At 33.9% G+C, this 22,657-nt stretch overlaps 1 protein-coding gene across 4 annotated transcripts in view; it reads left to right on the top strand.

Annotated features, from left to right (window-relative positions):
• TUSC3 (tumor suppressor candidate 3) overlaps positions 1 to 22,657 on the top strand; it is a 183,014-nt gene that overhangs the window by 136,611 nt on the left and 23,746 nt on the right. For 2 of the 4 annotated variants that reach the window (XM_082680490.1, XM_082680489.1), the window contains exon 7: positions 17,773 to 17,836. The exons of the other annotated variants lie outside the window; for them this stretch is intronic. In XM_082680490.1, the coding sequence (XP_082536616.1) occupies positions 17,773 to 17,836 (64 nt within the window). The remainder of the gene's footprint in view (positions 1 to 17,772; positions 17,837 to 22,657) is intronic. 4 annotated transcript variants of the gene reach the window in all.

The raw sequence follows: 22,657 nt of genomic DNA, 5'->3' as shown, positions 1-22,657 counted from the left end.
GGAGAAAAGACAGTCTCTTCAATAAATGGTGCTGGGAAAACTGGATAGCTACATGTAAAAAAAAATGAAACTGCATTCTTTAACACCATACACAACAGTAAACTCAAAATGGATTAAAGACCTGAATGTAAGACCTGATACTATAAAACTCTTAGAGGAAAACGTAGGAAGAACACTCTTTGACATAAATCACACCAATATCTTTTTCAATCCATGTCCCAGAATAATGGAAATAAAAACAAAAATAAATAAATGGGACCTAATTAAACCCAAAAGCTTTTGCACAGCAAAGGAAACCATAAACAAAATGAAAAGACAACCCCACAGAATGGGAGCAAATATTTGCAAATGATGTGACTGACTAGGGATTAATCTCCAAAAAAAAAAAAAAATTCAAAAATGGGCAGAAGACCTAAACAGAGATTCCTACAAAGAACACATACAGATGGCCAAAAGGCACATGGAAAAGTTGCTCAACGTTGCTAATTACTAGAGAAATGCAAATCAAAACTACAATGAGATAGTACCACACCAGTCAGAATCGCATCATGAAAATGTCTACAAACAATAAATACTGGAGAGGGTGTGGAGAAAAGGGAATCCTCCTACACTGTTGGTGGGAATGTAAATTGGTACCACCACTATGGAGAACAGTATGGAGGTACCTTAAAAGACTAAAAGTAGAGCTACCATATGGTCCAGAAATCCTACTCCTGGGCATATATCTGGAGAAAACCATGGTTTGAAAGGATACATGAACCCCAGTGTTCATTGCAGCACTGTTTACAATAGCCAAGAAATGGAAGCAAGCTAAATGTCCATAGACAGGAATGGATAAAGAAGATGTGGTACATATATACTGTGGAGTATTACTCAGCCATTAAAAAGAATGAAATAATGCCATTTGCAGCAACATGGATGGACCTGGGGATTATCATACTAAGTGAACTTCAAGTCAGACAGAGAAAGACAAATATGATATGGCTTATGTGTGGAATCAAAAAAAAAAAGACACAAATGAACTTATTTTCAAAACAGAAACAGACTCTCAGACTTTGGAAAAAAAAAGTTAACAGTTACCAAAGGGGAAAGGTGATGGGGAGGGATAAACTGGGAGTTTGAGATTGACATATACACACTACTATATTTAAAATAGATAACCAACCAGGACCTACTGTATAACATAGGAAATTTTGTTCAATATTCTGTAATAACCTAAATGTGAAAGAATAGTTACATATATATGTGTAATTGAATCACTTTGCTGTACACCTGAAACACAATATTGTTAATGAACTATACTCCAGTATAAAAATTTTAAAAAGATACCATGTATATACCTTATACCATATATTTATGGTATCTTTTGATGTATAGTTGTATATGTGCTGCTTATTTTCATTTTAGAACTTAGTGTATTATTCTTTGCATTTATTTTATCAATAGATCAGTTAAGGAAGCAAATGAAAAGAAGAAAATGTTATTTCTTATGAACAGCATTCTATTTTGGGGTGCTTTTTCCTCAGGAAATGGAACAAATATTTCTTATGATATATATTCTAACAAAAACATTTAATTAGGTAATAAAATACTTGTTCCCAAGTAAGCTTATAAAGAAATTATTCTTCAAACTTTCTTCATGACATTGTACTTATCAAACAGATATCAGAATCATCACGTGACTACTTAAAAAGCGTTTTAAATGTCAGTAGAAGAAGCTTCCATTCTGCAATTATGTTTGCAGGAGTGGAGAAAAGATATCACTATTACCATTGTTTTTACAGTGTAAGCAATTTTACATTGCTTATATTATAAAATGTGGTTTGCAATATGATAGGTGTTAATACAATGATAAATATTTCATAACTTGGCAGTAAACTCATAATTACGCCTTTTGCGTGGATGCAACACAAACCACATTGAACCCTTGATTGTGCAAAAATCTGTTCATGAACATCTTCTGAACACTCTTGCACTGTACAACCATTTCAACATTTCATGAAACTAAAGTACTTCTATCTAGAGAAGCATATATTGTCGTCATCTTTATTCTACTCTTTATTCCACTCTTTTGTGCTTTTAAATTTGGGAAATTAAACCGTAGGTGAAGTCACGAAATTGATTCAGCCATCCAAACATTAAACAGTGATAACTAGAAAAACGCTAGTCCTGATCATTGAATCGTATGAATTATAAATCCTAATTTGTGAACTATAAGAGAAGTATATTTCATGAATTTTAGACTCCATATTTTTTCTGCATACTAATTTTTGTTTTCAGGTTATGTCTCTGAAAGCTTTAGCACCACTGTTTACTATTACACTAAAAGTCTGTCAGACTAACCTAATTTTATATAGGATGGTGTTATTTTCTGAGATTCAGCTACTTTCACAGTGTGTGCACAGAGTAACTGAACCTAGATAATAGGTTAATGTAAATGCATATACAGCTGAAAAATGCTTTTGCCAAGCTATTCTCAAAAGCTTTATATTTACATGTTAAAAAATCTGAAATTAGGTTTAAGGTGTTGGGCTTTTTCTACCCTGAACTTCTGTAATAAGCATTGTAATGACAGTATTGAATACAATATAAAATTTGTAAGTTGTAGGGCTTATGTTACTTCTTAAAACCTATACTTTTAGCAACCTATAAAGTTGCTAAAGTTAGCATAAAGTTTCCATTATGTCAAGCACCACTAAATACTGGAAATCAATCTCGATATGCTCCCAGAGCCACAGGGGAAATGACATAAATAGACAACAGCCGTGCAACTCAGTGACAGACATAAGCTTCAATATATTTCTGTGGGAGCAAAGATGGAGCAACAGCTTACTGCTTGGATGAATCTATAGGAGATGAGGAGAGAGAAATGAAAGAGCCCAGATCTTTTAAGTTTAAAGTAGGATTTCAACAAGTGGATAACTGAGTGAATTCATTTTCTAGAACTGCCATAACAAAGTATAACAAACTGGGTAGCTTAAAACAACAGAAATTTGTTCTCTCACAGTTCAGGAGACCAAAAGCCTGCAACCAAGATATTGGCTAAGTTGGTTCCCTTCTGGAGTTTCTGAGAGATAAACCATCCCATGCCCCTCTCCTTGCTTCTGGTGATTCCTGGCAAGTCTTGGCCTTCCATGACTTGTGGAGGCATCACTTCAATCTCTGTCTTCACCTTCACATCACCTCCTTCTGTTTCTCTGTCTCTTATAAGGATACTCTTTTTGGATTTAGGGCCCACCCTAATCCAGTGCGATCCCAGTCCTAGCTAATTACATCTTCAAGGACACTATTTCCAAATTAGGTCATGTGGTGAGTTTCTGGGTGGCCACAAATTGTGTGGGAACACTATTCAACCCACTACAGTGGGCAAAGTACAATAATAAAGAAAATGCCTGAAGGCACAGAGGCATGAAAAGTTATTAGGTGGCTCAGGGTAATCAATTTAGAGTAAATAGAGTAAATTTTGAGTACTGTTCAGGTGATTCTAAGAAATTTGATTTGGTACAGATTTGGAAAAGCCTTGTGTGCTACACTAAGATGTTTAGACAGTCTTCTGTAGGCATTTGGCTGCTAGAAACCTATAAGTCTTTGAGTGGCCAGGGGCAGATTTGTATTTTTTAGGGAAGTGATATGTAAAACTGTTGGTTGGAAGACTAGTTTGAAGACTGAGGTAACAGATGGTGGGTTCCTGAACAAAAAGTGTGGTAGTGACTCTAGACTGGTAATGACAGAACTTTATACCTGGTAAAATGAGTAGAATTAAGAAGCAGGACTGGGGTGATTTTGAGATTGGCTTGGGAGGCAAGTTGATAGCCTATGACGTAACTAAGAATGTTCATGGGGGAGGAAAGATATAACATTAAATTTTTAGATGGAGAATTTCATTGAGCAGTCAATCAGCAGGTTTTTTTAACTTTTTTTTTTGATGTGGACCATTTTTAAAGTCTTTATTGAATTTGTTACAACATTGCTTCTGCTCTCTGTTTTGGTTTCCTGGCCTGGAGGCATGTGGGCTCCCAGCCCCCCTGCACTGGAAGGCGAAGTCCCAGTCAGCGGTTTTTTAGGAACACTTTCTAACATTATCCTAGGTATTTTGGAGATAAATATGCACAACCATGGTCCTGTTTCAAGAACTTTACCAGACATTTGGAGTCATGAGACTAATAAAAGTGAAGCAGAAAATAATTCAAATCAACATATAATCAGGTATAAACTTAGTAGTTCTGACTTAAACATACGACAGAGTTTAAGATTAGAAAAGGATCTATGTCATGTTGAGTGCTATAAGAAGCCTCATTTAGAAAGTGATACTGGGGGGGGATGAATTGGAAGATTGGGATTGACATATATACACTAACATGTATAAAATAGATGACTAATAAGAACCTGCTGTATAAATAAATAAATAAAAATTAAAAAAAAGAAAGTGGTACTGAATTTAGATTTGATAAGTCGTATTTAAGTTGGTTCAAAAGAGGATGGATAGCCTGACTAGAAAAGAGAGGGCAACCAAATACTAGACTGTGTTAAATTTGGAAAGGCATACGTAAAAATCTAGGATATGTAAAACCAACATAAGCTGTCTTGGAACATTAGGTAGGCAGATTGGTTACCACTGGGAGTGGGGCGGGGGAGGGAAAACACGTTTTCTCCTAGTTGTATTATCTTGACAGCCATATACAGTGCTGTTATTTTATTAGAGGGATCAAAGCCAATCTGGAAGCTTTTACCCAAATCCAAGTATGAGAGGATGAGAACAAGTACTACTAGAAAAGTTGTATTTTGTATATTTTTGGCTATTTCACATATATCTTAGTTCTTTGGCATACTGAACTTCTTGCATGTATTTTTATACCTTCTTCACTTTACCCCCTTCTACCTTACCCTTTATTTTCCTCATCAGAATTTAGCTCCAGGCAAACTCATGTGAGCCATCTAAAAATACCATATCTAAGAGCACAGGAAAAACTTGAGTGATGTGAAAAAATGGATGACGACGAGGACCACAATGACGAACTACCTCTAATGTTAGGAACTTTACATGTTACCTCCTTCAGTGTATACAGTACCCTTATATGAAGTAGTCACTATTATCCCCTAATTACAAGTGGAAACTGTGACTCAGAGAGGTTAAGCGGCTTGATCAAGTAGAGCAGCAAGAGAACCTAGATCCCTCTGTGTAGCCTTGATTTACAGTCACCGTGATACAGCATGTTGACTTACCTTCATCTTGTCGCGGTACATTAAATCTGGCTTGCGGATTCAGCTTCCTGAAGTGACTTACAATCACATCTCCTTCCTGTTCAAAAGTCCTCTGTGACCTTCTTATTCCTATAAAATTAAAATTAGGCATAGTTATTTCTGCGTTTTATCCAAGACCCCTCTAAAGGTAGGGACCGCCTGCATTTCTAGCCTCAACTTTAACTACTTTCTTCCCAGTAGCCCATATCCAGTCCACGCTGTCCTTACCATAGTGCTCCCCACCTGCCCTTTCAGGAGCGTTTCCTCTTTTTTCTCTTGTCTGTGGACATTTTACTTTAGGTTTTATCTAGTTTTGATGCTATCTTCCAAGAGGCCTTGTTTGCTTCTCCATCCTTCCTCTTACTTTTATAGTGCTTTGTTTGCTGCTACTTACGCCACTTAATTTTTTGCTTGTTTTGTATGTTAGGTAATGTATAGTTATTTAAACTAGATTATAAACTTCTTGAAGACAGAAGCTATGATTTTCTCATTTTTGTGGTATCTAGTACAGGGCCAGGTGCATCTTAAGCCTAGATAAGTAAAGAGTAAGGATGGAAATGAGTTCTGACCCCAAGTCTATAGTCAGTAATCCAGCTGCTTCCTGGCCAACTAGAGTAGAGGGGTTTCAAATCAGCAGGTTTGTTGAATACCCAGAAATGCCTGTGGCTGAAGAAAGCAGTTGCTGAGAGGATGAAGAAATTACTTTTGAACCTCTCAGCTACTGTTTTTCCAGTTACGTTCTGGAATGGCTGCATACCCCAGGGTACTTGTTAAAATGCAGATTCCAGAAAATGGTATCCAGAAATGTACCTTGTAGCAAGATTCCCAATTTATTTACTTATCATCTGAGATTTTTTAAATAGAAACATTACATAAATTTAAGGAAGTGCACAGATCATAAGTGTGTGGCTTAATTTTCATGAAGAGAACACACCTACATAACCAGCACCAGATCAGGAAATACAGTGTAGCCTGCATTCCAGAAGCTGCTCCACTTATTCACTAGTTAATCCACCTCAATCCACCTGTCAAGGGTTTCCTGCGTTTTATGTACAGGAAGTTTCAGAACTTCTGCCTCAGTCCAGGCCTGCTCCTGGTCATGCAGATGTAACAGCATTATTCCCCAAGGTACTTCCTCCTTTTTCTTCTCCCTCCCTTTGTTTTCTTGTCATCTTCCCTCCGTACCAGCTTTCCCCTTCCATAATAAAAATTCATAAAAATTTTCTTCTAAAGAATTCTTGTAAGTTTCTCCTCGGTGTTGAACTCCTTAAGCCCTAAGATCATATTTTGGGAGTCTCCCCCTTCTATTGTAGGGTTCCAGAATTAGTCCACTAGGCATAGAAGATTCTTCTTTTTTTTTTTCTTATTTGGAAGATTGAAAGGATAAAAATTTCAAAGCATTTTGCCATTGATAATTTATTTTTTTCTGAACGAAAAGGTTATCTTATAAAATAGCTTACTACATTTTAAAGAAAAGAAAGGTACATATATTTTTAATTGCTTTAAGCATTAATTAAGGACTCAATATATATGGAATTCATATATACAAACTACATAAAATAGATAAGCAACAAGGATTTACTGTATAGCACAAGGAATTATACCCAATATCTTTTAATAACCTATAATGGAATATAATCTGCAAAAACCCTGAATCATTATGCTGTATACCTGAAACTAACACAGTATTGTAAGTCAACTATACTTCACTAAAAAAAGGACTCAATTTTAGTTTGTGATCATTTAACATTATCTTTAGATAAGTACACTACTGTATGGTGCAGACCTGGTTTACTAAGCAAATTAAAGCTGTAAACAGTTTTGACTGAGTTTTTAGTTTGTTCAAGAAAATACCTTTAAGTGGACAATAGTACCTTGATTGTTTATATCCATAAAGATGATGCTAATTGCCAATATATTTTATCTTTTACTGAGTAGGTTTTCTGCTTTTGAAATTTTACTTGACAGTTAGAGTTATTCTATTTGAGAATTTGTTTTTAAATTTATACCTTCCTTCTTCCCCCAGTTTGATAGTCAGGTTTTCACTATATTTTTAGGAACTGAAAGGAAACCATAAATAAGAAACTAACTTTATGAATACGTGTTGTTGTGATTTGTTAAAAAAAAAAAAAACATTGCAATAGCCACCAGATGATATATTAATTCCAATTAAGTAGGATAAATTAGAACTGTGCAGCCCTTGATTTTTTTTTAATATTTTCAAGAGGAAAAAAATCCCAGTAAGTTGGTTTGTAGCACTTATGTAAATGATGTTATATTTTTATTTCTTAGGATTGAATATTCTTTGTGTCATTGATATTCTTTTTGGAAAATATTTTTTACAATATTGAAGACAATCACGTAGTAACTTCATTGAAAAGTAAGATTAGAGGGTCTTAAAAGACTTCAGAGGTTATCTAATTCATTCTTCTGCCTTCAGACATGATAATTTTTTTTTTTTCAGTCCCTTTGTTCGGAACACCCATGCTGTCGATTCTTTTAGCACACTGGCCCCATATGATCATTTTTTTCTCTTTAAATTCTATAACCTACCTATTCATTCCACTTAAACTGCTCATTTGGGAACTATTTACTTGAAACCTCATCAAAACTTGTAACATTTCCCAAAACCAAGCTCTCAAACTTGAAATTAGTATCATTGAATTCAGTTTCTTCTATTCTCTTAGGTTGTCTGTGCCCATGAACTCACTTCATTTCTGGTCACTCCCAGCATCCTTCTGTCTGGCTCCTGTACACCCATCACTCCCCTCAAAATCACACCAAGTTCACCAGGGCTTTTCACGTTGTTAAATCAGATGGACATTTCCACAGCATTTGCAAGCAATTCATACTGTTCTAGAATATTATAAACTACTTGATGACAAGAGTAAAAATTTTGCCTTTCTTTAAAAGAACTTATTGTTCTCCAAATAATCCACAAATATTTTTGTAAACGTTGTAAAAGATTCAAATAATACAGAACTATATAAAAGAAAATATGTAAGCCTCCTTTTTTAATACTCCTCTCTCAACTTGTAAAATTTGTTCCACAGTTAACAGTGGTTTACAATTTTGTGCAGATCTTTCCAGTTGCTTTTCTAAGCTTTTCCACACATGTCCACTTGTACAAAAAATATATGTGTGTGTGTGTGTGTGTGTGTGTGTGTGTGTGTGTATAATTTGTGTTTGTAAAAAGTCATTTCAAATTTCTCCCAGCAGTGCTGGCTGTTTTTGAAAAAAAGTGCTTCCTGATTATAAGTGAAAAACTCATGGAAGAATTTTATTACAGATAGATGGAAAGACTCTCATTTGTTTCTGCTTGTTTTTTCCAGATAATGTTTCTTTGAAAATATAACTCTTTAGAATTGACAGAAAAGTGCAAAAGTCTTAAATCTGTAAGATGAGTTTTGACTGGCCTTAAATAGCCAAATACAAAATTTGTGAGTGCCTTTTTCCCCCTATTGTGTATTTCTGATTAAGAACAAATCTGAAGAATTTCTTATGAATTAGCCAGTTTTAAAAAAAGAGAGAAAGCACAGTTAGAAGAAGCTTTAGTCTTTACATAATGTATATATTTATAGTGTCACAAACTCTCAATATGTGAAGGTAAGTTCACATTTTGATATTTGCAAGCTCTCATGTAAGATTTTTTAAATCTATAAAGAAAAAGCCAATGTTTTTAAAATGGAATTATATACAACAAAACCAATTTATATGTAAAAAATTCATTAAGTGTATACAAATACTCCCTTGTAATACTAATACACAAGTACATTTGTAATACATTAATTACTAATGATGGAATACACTTTCGAAATATCTGGAGAAACACGATTTTTTAAATTATATGCTTATAGTACATACTGATAACCACCAAATATCAATATTTTTCAGTCTCAATCTGAAAAGAGTAAACTCTGATTTTATTAATTTTAAATAACATTCATGCTACATAGCTGTTTAAAGCATCACTTTTTCTCTACGATTTATATATAAAATGTCCAGAGTTTAACTGTTCTTTATGCTATTTTGAGGAATTTAACTTCATATGTTAGCTTCATCTAAGATGTTAAAAAATATGGAGTTATTAATAGATGCTCTAGATTTTTAAAAAATTCCTGAATTACACTACATATACAGAGTTCTAAAATCATTTTACATTTCACTTTAGGGTTTAAATACGTTTTGTATTTAAATTGCTTTAAAATATGTAGAAGCAAGTGTTTGAAGCCTGTTCTCTTTTTTAAAAATAACAAATATTCTGTATTCTATAAATGATATATCCTTTTTCCTGATACAGTGTTATTCATGTGAGTTTTAAGTCCAGAATCCTAACATTCTAAATCCATATGTGATTAAGATACAGATTAAATGTTATAGACAGTAAGTATTATAATAGTTTAAGAGCATTCACTGTTTATTAATTAATTATTAAATTTTATTACAATAGGTAGAATTTGAGTTGGCATTAAATCAAGCTGAATTTTGGTTATCCAGTAAGAATAAAGATCATTTCTTGATATGGGTCAGGGAAAAAAAAACAATGGAACAGCCTTAAGAACCCATATAGAGGTGGAAATGAGGATAGGATGTTTGGGGGCCATAATTTTTTTTTCACTGAAGTGTAATCTTTTTTAATAGAAATAGTGTGAGAATAAATGGACTTAATGTGGCATCCCAATCATGTCTACCTCCATACCCCTTCCCAGTAAGATTAAACTCCTTCCCCATCCTCTGTTAATTTCCTTGTCACAGTCTACCTGATTAAAATCCTCTCCCAGTGTTCCTAATTTATCTCAACATAATCTCCATCGAAATACCCTGTTTACAGTTAACCATCTTTGGAGTCTTTTCCTTCCATTTCACCCTACAGTAATTTTCACCTTTTATATTTCTCTAGAATTCACTGAACACATAGCTAAACTGATAGCCAAAATTATCGTCCTTACTAAATACCATGTAATTTAGTAGCTAATTTTATTAACTTCTGATCTGTTCAATCCTATAGCAGTCCTCAGTAAGAAAGATTCTATTGTTATCCCCATTTACAAAGGAGGCAACTCAAGCCCAGACTCAAATCTTGGTCTACTAATTCTAGAGTGTTTTAAGCACACTGCCCTCATTTTATTTTATCTATATGGTTAGAGATCTCTTTATACAAATGTTACTGTGTTTCCTTTTGAGCAAAAACACCACGTTTTATATTTACTTGTTTTCTCATTTTATGGAATACAGTATCTCTTTTAAGTACTGAGTAGACAGTTGCTGGCTTGATTTCTTAATTGGTTGATTCAAGTGTTTGACTTAATTGCCAAGGGCTTTGGCCTCTAAGCAATTTTAAATTTTCAAAGCTTTGTGGGCAGTAGACTGATGAAAGTGGTATTTTCGAAGATTTAGCTAGAAGTGAGAGATTGGAGTGTAAAGATTAGAGCATCTGTAATCCAAGCATGATATAATAAACATTCAGACACAATCAGTTGTGTCAAGGTAACAGAAAAATGGCAAATGTAGAATAGGAAGTGTTCACTGGCTCTATGATTGATGCAGACATAAATGCTAAAGTTGAAACTTGGTCATTAGAAGAATGGTTGCATTGTTGACAGGAACATAGAAGTCTAGCAAGTCTGGCAAAGATAAATTATTTTGTGTGGAGAATACTGACATTTGTTTGAAAAAATTTTGGTTTTAGAGTGTTAGGACATTCAAGTGGGATATTCAAGTAGATATATCCAATTAGTAGTTACTCCATAAAATGTGACACTATAGACCTGTCTGAGAAGGAGTCTTTCATACAAAAGAGCTATTGAATTTAAGAGTATGAATCATCCAAAGGAGAAAATGTGAAAAGAGAATAGAACGTCATGGACAAACAATGTAACTTTTCTATATTTCAATTATAGAGTTCTTACTAATTAAAGTACATGTTACCATTTTTAATGACCTCTTTATTTTAATAAACCCATGAACACCTAGATTTTGTTTTAGATTCATGTATTCCCAATTGAATGTAAATGTTCTATATATTAGTATAAATACTGGAATATATATATTTACTATGAATTTGAAATAACTAAATTTTTACTATACATTATATCTGTTATAACGTTTTGATCTCCTTTTGCGTAAGAACACACAGCAAACAAGAAATGCTGTTGTTCTTCCTTCAAAATATATCCAGGGTCAGATCACTTGTTATCACCTACCATCAACCTGCTTTACACTACCAGCATCTTCCATCTGGATTACTGTAGTAACCTCCATCTCATCTCTTTGCTTTTATCCTTGCTCCATTATACTCTATTCTCAGCATAGCTCACATTACTCTTCTGCTCAAAACTTACCTATTAAGGCTTCCCATGTGACTCAGAGTAAAATCTAAGGTCTCACCAATACACTGACCTTTCTGGTCCCTGAACACATTTCTACCTTAAGACCTTTGCGCCAGCCATGATTTCCCTTTGCCTGGTGTGTGCTTCCCTCAAAATCAGTATTGCTAATACTGTATACAATTAATTTTATATTATTTATATATACATATGTGTATTATGTACTTATGTTGTTTTTTTGTCTTTCTCTGGCTCTCTCCCCAACACACACATGTGTGCACAAACACTAGACTGTAAACCCCATGAGGCCAGGGATATTTGCTCTGTTCACTGTTATCTCAAGTGCCTAGAAATGTACCTATCACATATTAGACAATAAATACCAGTTGAATAAATAAATATAACAGCAGCCAACACTTAATGAAGGCTTACTTCATGACATACTTTTCTAAAGCTTTAAATTATTCCAGCATCCTTGCTTTACTGATACGGAAACTGAACCATAGGTCGGTTAAGTAACACGCCCCATCTCACACCGCTAGCAGCCTGGTTTCTAGCCAGAGTTCCCAGCCATCAGTGTGGTACTTCTGTTGAAGATGATCGCTGTGTTTGGTGCTATAAAGTTTTTATGGAAGAACCAGAAGTTGTATATTAGCCTACATGCAAAATACTTCTCATATACCTGGATTCACATTGTTAGTATACAATGATTAAATATACAGATGAATGCCATTACTTTGAAGCCTTGAAATATTAAGCTTAAAGAAATAGAGAATCACACCAAGAATTTGATATCTCATTTGCCAAATGAGCAGGCTCAACCAGTTGCATCCATCATTAGTTAAAGCCAATCTCAAGGCCTGCAGAGCCGTGGTACTGTCAACAGTGTTATATGGATCTAATATCTGAATCCTTATCAGCATCATTTTCATTTTTTAGACAGGTTTCATTTATCATACCATTGTGCTATATTTCACATCAAATGTCAAGATAAAGTCTCTGATGTCAAAGACATAGAGGCAGTGATTTTCCAGGCTTGCTCATCAGAATGCAGTGATCCTGGACATTCGGAGAAAATGGATGACACTGGACTTTTAAAGCAGTTGGCATTAGGTGAACTTTAGAGCGAGTATCATTCTTAAGACAATATAAGAGAAGTTTCAAGGACTAAAGCTATCCGAAGAACTGGACTAGAAAAACTGTCATAGCAGGTAGTCCAGCATGACTGGGACCCAGACTGAGCAGTGTTTTACTCATGTTTCAATCAGTGAGGCAGTGACAGGAAAAAGTACCAAGTACAAACAGTGATCAAAGGATGATCTAATAGATATGCTGAAAGATTCATAATCAAGGAAAACTTGCCTAGCCACCCAGGGTACTTTCATCCATGTGAAGATGCTTCCATCTATAGGATTATCAAAGATTATCATGTGAGCACTAAGAGTGAAAATGTGAATGTCCATTTTCACAGATAAGCCAAAAAAGAGGAAAAATATAAGAGCCTATGCTTCAAAAGACAGTGGTCCTTTTCTTGTTTATTTTTTGTTTAAATGCATTTTATAGATTTTTCTTGATAATACCATCTTTTTATCACCTAGTAGCCCCATAAGTAACAAAAAATGATCTGTACCAGGGAAATGAATTAAAGAGAGGTTAAATGGCTTTCCTGGGGGAAAACATTTAATTTATTTGCAAAGCTAGAATAGGGAAAAGAGAAACTCTGTTCCTGATGCATTTCTTACACCAATCACAGATGATGCAAAATATTCAGTGATATGAAGTGAGTGATTTTATTTTTAACACAGAATCATGTAAATTTTAAGCTACATTAGTTGTTTTGTTGTTGTTGTTCTTGAATTTTAGATTACATTTACAATAATGACATGAGAATAGTAATGTTCCTTGATGGTTGATTTTTTTCCCAAAGATAAAAAGGAAAAAAGCCCACATTTTTTTTTAAATTATACTTTTCATATATATCTGATATGACAGTTACCAAAACTTTTGCATTGTAGATTTACATATTCAGTTCATCTCACATCAAAAGCTGTTCTGTTGGATTTTAAAATGAAGAATATAACATAACTTTTCATTTTGAACTTACTACTTTAGTTACCAAAAAAATTCTATGAGAGTAATTATACTGTGCATTTCAAATTTTCTTTCATTAGTGAATAAAAGAAAATCTATAATAAGGCTAGAAATGTGTTCTCAGGAAAATATTAATTACTAAAATTGCTTAGAAGCTGAGTCATAGGGCCTTTTAAGTTTTTGCCGTACACTTGGAAGAAACTTAAGTCTTACTGCATTGTCACATTTTTTACCTCTCAACATTTTGAAAGCACAGTAAATATGAGAAGCTCTCTCATCAGTCATATTATCAGTTTTGTTCAAAAAGTAAAAGGTGCTTCTCCAAACATAGTTTATCCCCAGTAGCTGTCTTACTAGTGTCTGGGGCTTAGGGTTGTTTTGTAGTATCTGCAGAGTCTTCCAGCTCTGCACTGTGTTCTCATTGGCTGACCTTCTAGGGAGGGCCAATTATAATGAACTATTTCAGCATATTCTGCTGAGGATTTCCTTAGTATCGATTGGAGCTTTTTGTTCTTGGTGTTCTGTTTTATTACTTTTTCTCCCCCTCCCCTCCCCCCTTTACAATATGTGAACTACCAGTCTTATTGACACTGTAATTCAGGTCAAGCTCATAAGGACAGCCATTTCTTCACTGTACTAGCAGGGCTGACAACTTTTTGTAGAGAAGGGTTTGATTAAGACCAATCATACCCTTTCTAGCCTGGGGAAATCAAACACAGTGGCATTCTTGGCCACCAGGATATAGATAATACCTATTTATATCTCTTAGGTAAATCCAGGAGGACTTCGCCTAGCTATTGTATGATCTATATCACATCTGCCATTTGGTGTAGCAGCCTAGCAAGAACTAGTGCTACCTCAGAGAAGTTTATGTAGTTTGATGAAAAAAAAGAGGACCCCTAAGGAAAGGGCTAGGAATATGTAACTGTCAAGAAATGGAGAAATCTTTTATTAGGATGTCAGAGTGCTAAGTACCTCGGGATTTCCACTCGTTTTGTGCACCAGCAGTTGACCCGGATACTACCATTTGCCAGCAGAAGCCCACCTGCCTGCCCGTCTGCCTACCTGCCTGCTCTCACACTTTGTTTTTACTATAAGACTCAAGTAATTGGTTCCATCTTAAGCAAGAGTATAGTGTCATACAGTGGGAAGATCACAGAATGCCTTTAAGTACTTCTATTAAATTTAGCACTAAATAAATAAGATAGTATATCTTAATAGTTCAAAAGAATCTCTTCCTGGATGTTAGTATTCTCAGAAAGAAACTGAGAAGGAAATAATAAAGATGATTTCATTTTAGTTCTGGGTACCTGGGCATACCAAGGAGACTCAGGCCTAGGGTGTCATTACTGCATTCCTACTAACTAATATATCTTAAAATAGCATCTTCTTTATTTAGAGTTACATGGTTAAAAAAAAAAAAAAGGATTGATTCTATCATATATAGAAAACGGATCCCTCATTGTCTATAGGCTTTGATCAGGAAAGCAGTGGCTCTTCTACTGGCAAATCTTAAATAGGCAAGATTAACTTTTTTTTTCTTTCTTTTTAAAAAGACTTTATTTTTTTAAGATCAGTTTTAGGTTTACAACAAAGTTGAGAGGAAGGTACTGAGATTGCTTATATATCCCCTGACCTCACACATTTATAGTCTCTCCCATTATCAATATCACTCACCAAAATGGTTTTGTTCTTTTGTTTTTTTACCAAAGACAAACCTACACTGACACATCATAATCACCCAAAATGTATAGTTTACCTTAGAGTTCACTCTTGGTGGTGTACATTCTATGGGTGGAAACTTAGATTACTGATTTCAGATCTTTCTTCTTTTCTAATATATGCATTCAATGCTATGAATATCCCCCAAGCACTGTTTTCATTACATTCCACAATTTTGATAAGTTGTTTTTCATTTTCATTTAGTCGAAATATTTTTAAATGTCTCTTGAGATTTCTTCTTTAACCCATTTGTTATTTAGAAGTGTTTTTTTTTTTTGTGGGAGGGATGAGAATTAATTACTTAAACTTAAAGACATAAGTTTATTTAAGAGCAATGAGGGAACTCTTTTGACTTCTTGAAAGTGTTGCCAAAGAAAATACAGGATTTTCATCCTACATTCTGATTTTATGTTGATAATAAATCATCATGTTTTTTTCTTTTTGCTATTGCAGTACTTCTGTTGCAAAGAATGAGAGTCATATGCTAGACGAGTGAGAGATTATCACTTAAATATTTTCTTAAATTTCAAGTGTCTGCTCTTCTTGTACTGGGAGATAGTAAATAAGGGACTGAAAAAAGCTGAAAGGATTCACACAGGTAATTTTTCATGACGTATGCAAGAAGGGGGAAAGAAAATGAGCAAATAAAATTTCATAACTAATTTGAGTCAAACTACATGAAAAGACTGGACAGAAGGAATTCATGTAGATGGTAAATTATAATCACAACAGCATTTCCTTTAGCTGTTGACAAGCTCTTGGTTCATTCTTCAATCATGTACTTTAAAAATGAAAGAAGGGACCAAAAGTGCTTTTGTGGATTTGACCTTGAACTGAAACTGTCATTTGGGTAACAGCAGGCACTATCAAACGTTAGTCTTCGTTTGCCATTTTCTTGGTGTCATAAATGCTTCTTTTTAAATAAGTTACATTTTTTTCAGTGATCAGAATTCAGAATCACATCTCTCTGGGATTGGTGTGAGCACTTTTTTTTTTCTTGTAAGGAACTTATGCCAAAGCATACCTACTTTGTTACAGTTATTAGAATTAAATGATATTGCATGTAGAGCTTGTGTTAAACACAATGAGTGCTTGATAAATGGTAGTTGTTATTAGCACTTGGTATGGTTGTATTTGTTATTATCTATGCTGTTACAGTTATTAGAATAAAACCTTCATTTCTTAGTTCTGAAGATCTTAGTGTTTCTAATCAGATGAAGTAATGTCAAGCACATGGCTTATAGTATTTTATTTGTCTTGCTACACTACTGTCATTGATTGGTAAATATTTAATAGAATAAAAAGAAAACACACATAATAGGATTCCTCAGAAGCTATAATGTGAATAAACCAGAAACGGCTATTTTTTAGTCAGTTTGCTTGAAGCTGTGATTTAAAAATATATCCAAACACAACTTTGGATGAGGCAGCTGCACTACAAATGACCGAGAAATTAGAGATGGAAACAAAGACAGTTTAGATCAGAGTATCAAGAGTAGCCTTTGCACGGAAATACCAAGACAGAATTGATGACAATATACACAAGACTGTATATGCTTCTGCAAGATCGTAGGAATCATCTAATCCAGTTCCTAGTTTTCTAGATGAGGGGATATTGAATATCTGAGAGATTTGGTGACATGCCCAGGGTTGAGGACAAGATGGAATAACTTCGTCACTCCTAGTTAAATACTCTTTCCATTAAAGCAGAAATACTGTGGGAATCAGCAAAATATCCTGGATGGAGATTTTTGTCAAATTTCTATAACTGACTGGTATCATCAACTAATAGAGTTCTTACTAGGTGTAGGACACTGTACATTTCTCAATGGGGTTAAACGATTATAGTAATTATATTTTGAAAAAAATCAGTTGAAATTCTCTGATAAAATGAATGCATTGATAAAGCTATCTCCTTATTTTTAAAACTTTGATAATGTGGAAAAGAGTCATATAACTTTTGATAGGTCATTTTCTACTTACTTTGAAGGATGGAGAGTCATTAGACTTAGTTGCTCTAATTTGTACCTTATGCTTATATTAAGTACATTTTACAGTAACTCTGGAAGAATCATTACATTGTGCATACGTGTTTGTGGTAAAACCTTTTAACAAATTATATTAAGTTTACTTCTGATGTTAGGTTGCTTTTTACAGTTTACAGTTACATCAGCCAGCAACATTTTCATCTGTTATTTCTAGTTAACTATAATTATTTTATTCAAAAATAACTAATAATTATTTTATTCAAAAACTATAAATAAAGGCTTAATTCATAGATTCATCCATTGTTTATCTTCAAGGCATAAAACATACAATACAAAGAAAAAAATCTACCCAAGATCTGCTTTTGCCCGGATTGTAATTTTCGCTTCTTTGTCTTGTTTTATAGAGCTACATCCATGGGAGCAGCCAGGCTCAATTCGTGGCAGAGTCACACATTATTCTGCTACTAAGTATCCTTTAAAACACAGATGGACTGAAAAGGACAAAGCAAAGCTGCATGCTATCAAATTGATTTTTTTCTAATATCAAGACTTTCAAGACATTAAATTTTAAACTTTACCATTTGACTAATTTTCTAATTCCTATGATTATTTTTTCTTGCATTGTAATTTTTTAAATTCTGAATCACTAACAGACTGTAATTTTCTCTCTCTCTTTTTTTTTAACTGACTACTGAATTATGACGAATAGCTTTTGCTCTGCATTGATTATCTCTGGCTAGAGTTTTTTGTGACGTTGTATGGTTTTCCCCTTTAGGATCTTAATGGGGAGAAAAAAGTGTCCTATGATATAAAAAGCAGGATAAAAAAATTATCTTAGTACTGGTTCCCTTAAATATTATAGTAAGTGAGAAGAGGGAGATTTAGGATAATTCGACATCTTTTTGGAACATGGCAGACTAAATGTTATGAATCAGATAACAGTACAATTTATGGTTTAGAGGTGGAAGGGTAAAGAAGATAGCAGGATAGGAAAGAGGTAAGGTTCATGTCTAAAAACTAAATATTACTAGAATGAAGTAAGGTTACTTTTGGGGCAAAAGACTGTACTTTGGGGGAACACTGACATTTGTGTGAGTCCTGTGGAAATATTTGTATGTTAAATTTAGTGTTGAAAGTGTTGAGTCATTATCGGGATTTAGAGTGTGCCTTATAGTGTCATTTATAAAATTTGATTACTCTCCTGGTTACTGAGATTCATATTCAAATGAAGCAGTCTAGACCAAATTTTCCAGTATTTGATGTAACCATAACTATTTTAAACCTTTAAGGATTCTTAGGACTCACCTAGGCCAAAACTTTATTTTATAGCTAGGAAAACTAAAACCGACAAGATTTAATGGACTTGCCTTAGGTTGGAGGAAGAACTAGGATTAGAATTGTTTTGTTTTGTTTTTAATAGTCTACTGGTTGTACAGGTTTTATATATATTATTGTATTATTATTTATAGGATTTCATGAATAAGTGTCAGTCATTGCATCTTGAAGTTTTAAATTTTATTCTGGGTGGAAAAGACTATCTTTTAATAGCATTAAAGCTTTGTATTTTATTACTTTGTTGTGCTATAACAGTGCACTCTTTAATCCACCTAGCAAATATGTATATGCCACCTTTAGTTCTCCTTTACTTGCATAATATGTTCTGGACAGTGCATCAGGTGCCAGGATATACTGAGACTTGTATTAACTATAGTGGAGGAAAGGAGTGGGAGGTTCTTAAAAGCACTCCCAATTCTCAAGAAACTCACAAACTTCCTCATTTGTAACACCAGGTTTAGTAAACTAACCGCACGGCACCTCTCTGTGGAATATGAGATAGCTAGCACAAAGAAACCATCTAGCACTCACTAAAGGCTTTGGTTTTTCCTGTTGTATTTTTTCCCATCTTTCTCACTCAAAACTTTGCTGGTCATAGATACCATGCATAAACATTTACTGGTTGATTCTTTTAACATTTGGCAAAGGCGTAGATGACCAGAAACAAAACAAACAAAACAAAAACATAGTCCTATGGTATTTATCAGAGTTCTAAAGGTTATACTGGGAACATAATGGATTAATTTTTCTGGAGTGTGATTCACTGAGCCCATTAATCATGTGTAATTAACAAGATAGCAAAATGATACCTTTGGAAGATCTGACTTTGGAAATGAAGCTTTAAATGAGATTTTAAGACTCCATTTTCTGTTAGAGGGGAACTAAACACTATCTTTTTGAAACTCACCAAACAACATCGACCATCTTCTTCCTCTGTATCAGTTCTCAACATTTTTATTCCTTTCATCCTTGGCTACTCATACTTGAGTGCATTTCATGGAACTGTGCATATCTGTAACCCATTCCTTGCATTTACTTAATTACCTATGTGCTTTGTGGCTTCACAATTAAGGAGGTACTATGATGAGTATTTTTTGCTCTAGTCTGTCTCAGATTGTTTACTTAAATGTAGGTATTTCTAATTCCATTCTCAAATTTTGTGATCTTGATAAGTTAACTACGTGGTTTCTCTTTTCCAGCTTTCATAGGATAAGAGATTAATACTTTCTGCACATTTAGAGGGAATTGAGGTGAGGAAATAAAATATTTGCAAATGCATTTCTAGGAACATCTCATCCTTATTAAAAAAATTAAGGGTAATGCCATATTTGCTCTTAATTTATCTTTTAATTATATAAGTTAATTTATGAAGTAAAACACATTTGTGTTAAAACACAGTACAGTAATCCCCCCACAAGTCCATAGGAAATACATTCCAAGACCACCCGCAGTGGATGCCTGAAACTGTGGATAGTACCGAACCCTACATATACTATATTTTTTCCTATACATACATACCTATGATAAAGGTTAATTTATACATCAGGCACAGTAAGAGAATATCCAAACTGCCAGCATCACTACTCTTGTGCTTTGAGGCCATTATTAAGTAAAAAGGGTCACTTGAACACAAGCACTGTGATCCCACGACAGTTTATCTGGTAACAAGATGGCTGCTAAGTGACAAATGAATGGGTAGTGAATGCAGCGTGGATACTCTGGACAGAGGGATGATTGACATCCGGGTGGGACAGGGCAGGAAGGTGTGAGATTGCATCATGCTACTCAGAATGACATTTAAATCTCAATTTAAAACTTACGAATTATTTTGGAATTTTCCATATGATGTTTTCGGACTGTGGGTAACTGAAACCACAGAAGAGAACCTCCAGAAAAGGGGGAATATGTACTGGAGGTAACTTTTTGGTTCTTATTTGTATAGACTTTTTTTTTCTTTTCTATCTGATTTCAATCCATGATGTGGCATTTTAGCAGTATACTTTATTCCAAACAGCCTATAAATACATCAGGGGTACCTAGCAAAAGCAATGAAAAGGTGTGTTTGAGACCATCATTCCATTGTATGGCAGGAATTCCCCAAGGTTTCATTTCCTGGCTCACTGACATCAAGCTGAGATTTAGGATGCAAAGAAATTTCACAAACATTATGAAGTCTTCCATGTAGATTTTTTTTTTAACATCCTTATTGGAGTATAATTGCTTTAACAGTAATACACAGAATTAAAAGCCCCTATTTTCTTTCTGCTACTAGTAACTATTTGTTGCTTTATCGCTCCTGTTATTTTTATTTACAGATATCTATGAAAAGAGAAAATGTCTTTCAAAATGGTGGACTCATGAAAATTATCAGTAAAAGTTTAATAGAAGCCAGTATCTAATAATTTCTTTTTTATATAGACTTTATGATTTTACTTTTCTTTGGCAGAGTCTACCGATATTGTTTAAACTTATCATGTAATTTTTTTTGTAATTTGCATGTATATTTTTTCTCTTTAAACAACAACAACAAAAAAGGTAAATTCCAGGTGGTTGCTTTTTGTTTAGAGAACATTTATGCCTTTTGGTTTTCTCTTCCTAATTTAGTAAGAGAGATCATTACATGCAATTGCTATATACAAAATTTTATTGAAAAGAAACCTAAGAAACAACAGATGGATTCATTTGCTATCATAGGTTATTGATTCACATTTAGTAAAAGTAAGATTTTTCTCCCTTTTAGTAGTGTTTTATTTCAGTACCTTATGGGGATGCGGGGGGAAGAACGGTCCTAAGTAGTCTTTGAGAGAAAACTATTTTTAAAAGGAATAAAAAAATGTTATGACGTTTTAATAAGGAATATACGAACTAAGACTAACTCATATAATCCTTTATATTTTTCCAAGTAAAATATTTTTTTTAATTTTTAATTTAGTTATGTAATGAAAATATAAGGTATTTGCTGTTTGCAAGAAGGTAGACTGATAGAGAAATCATTTTAATCTGGTATGCCAGATCCTATAATCAGTGCCTGGAAGGAGCAACTTGATGCCTGCAGAAGTTGAACGGACTTTTCAGCTGGGTTTTGATACAGCAGAAAAAGGGTTTCTCCCCACGTGGAGAATGAGTGAGCGAGAATATTCCAGTGGAAGGTGCAACAGGTACAAAAACATAAAATGAGAGAGTATTCTCAAACTGTGAAGGGCAGATTGATGAAAGGTTAGTTGGCTGGATAATGAATATCTTCCCATACCTTGCTAAGAAATTTCAATCACCAAGATACGTTATATGTGCTAGGTGAAACAAGACACATGAATGAGTTCCAGGATTGGCTTTACTGTCAAGTATACAAATTCTGACCTGTCCCTTAATTCTGCATATCCTCTAAGTTCTGTAATCTCAAGAAGATGACATGAGATTAGTGTCAATTGGAAGTAAAAGTTCTGAAATAAAAGGCAAAGGTTTTACTAGCAATAATAACAGTTTTAAAATATTTAAAAACATGTATTCTTACATGGTTCATATTTGCTTTTCCTATGAAAAAAATATTTGTTTTCCATTTATTATGAAAGAGTATGATTTTACTCTGATTTGTTTTCAATCTATGATAGAGAGCAAATATTTCTTTTATTTTAATGTGTTATATCCAAGGAGAAACATACCGTAGAAGAAAATTAGTGACGGATGCAAGTTGATAGTTTAGATTTAAATAGAAGACCAAGTCTTCTATAATGTGCTGACTTTTTTCAACATTTGTTTGCATTTATCTTTAAATTGACAATCCTGATTCTCTTCCTAGGAGCAACAGTAAACCCAACATCATGTGCGATTGAGATTGGATTATAATGTAATGCAAATGTATGTGTCACCAGTTCAGTAGGATGCTCACTGCCTCTGGGTTTTGTATATAATTTACACAAACAGCAACTTCTGTTTTATGTAGGATCATATCAATAT

Source organism: Grampus griseus (assembly GCF_964374135.1).
Source record: "Grampus griseus genome assembly, chromosome: 21".
NCBI lineage: Eukaryota > Metazoa > Chordata > Mammalia > Artiodactyla > Delphinidae > Grampus > Grampus griseus.
Note: the sequence above shows the minus strand (reverse complement) of the source record. Positions and strands in the feature narration are given on the sequence as shown.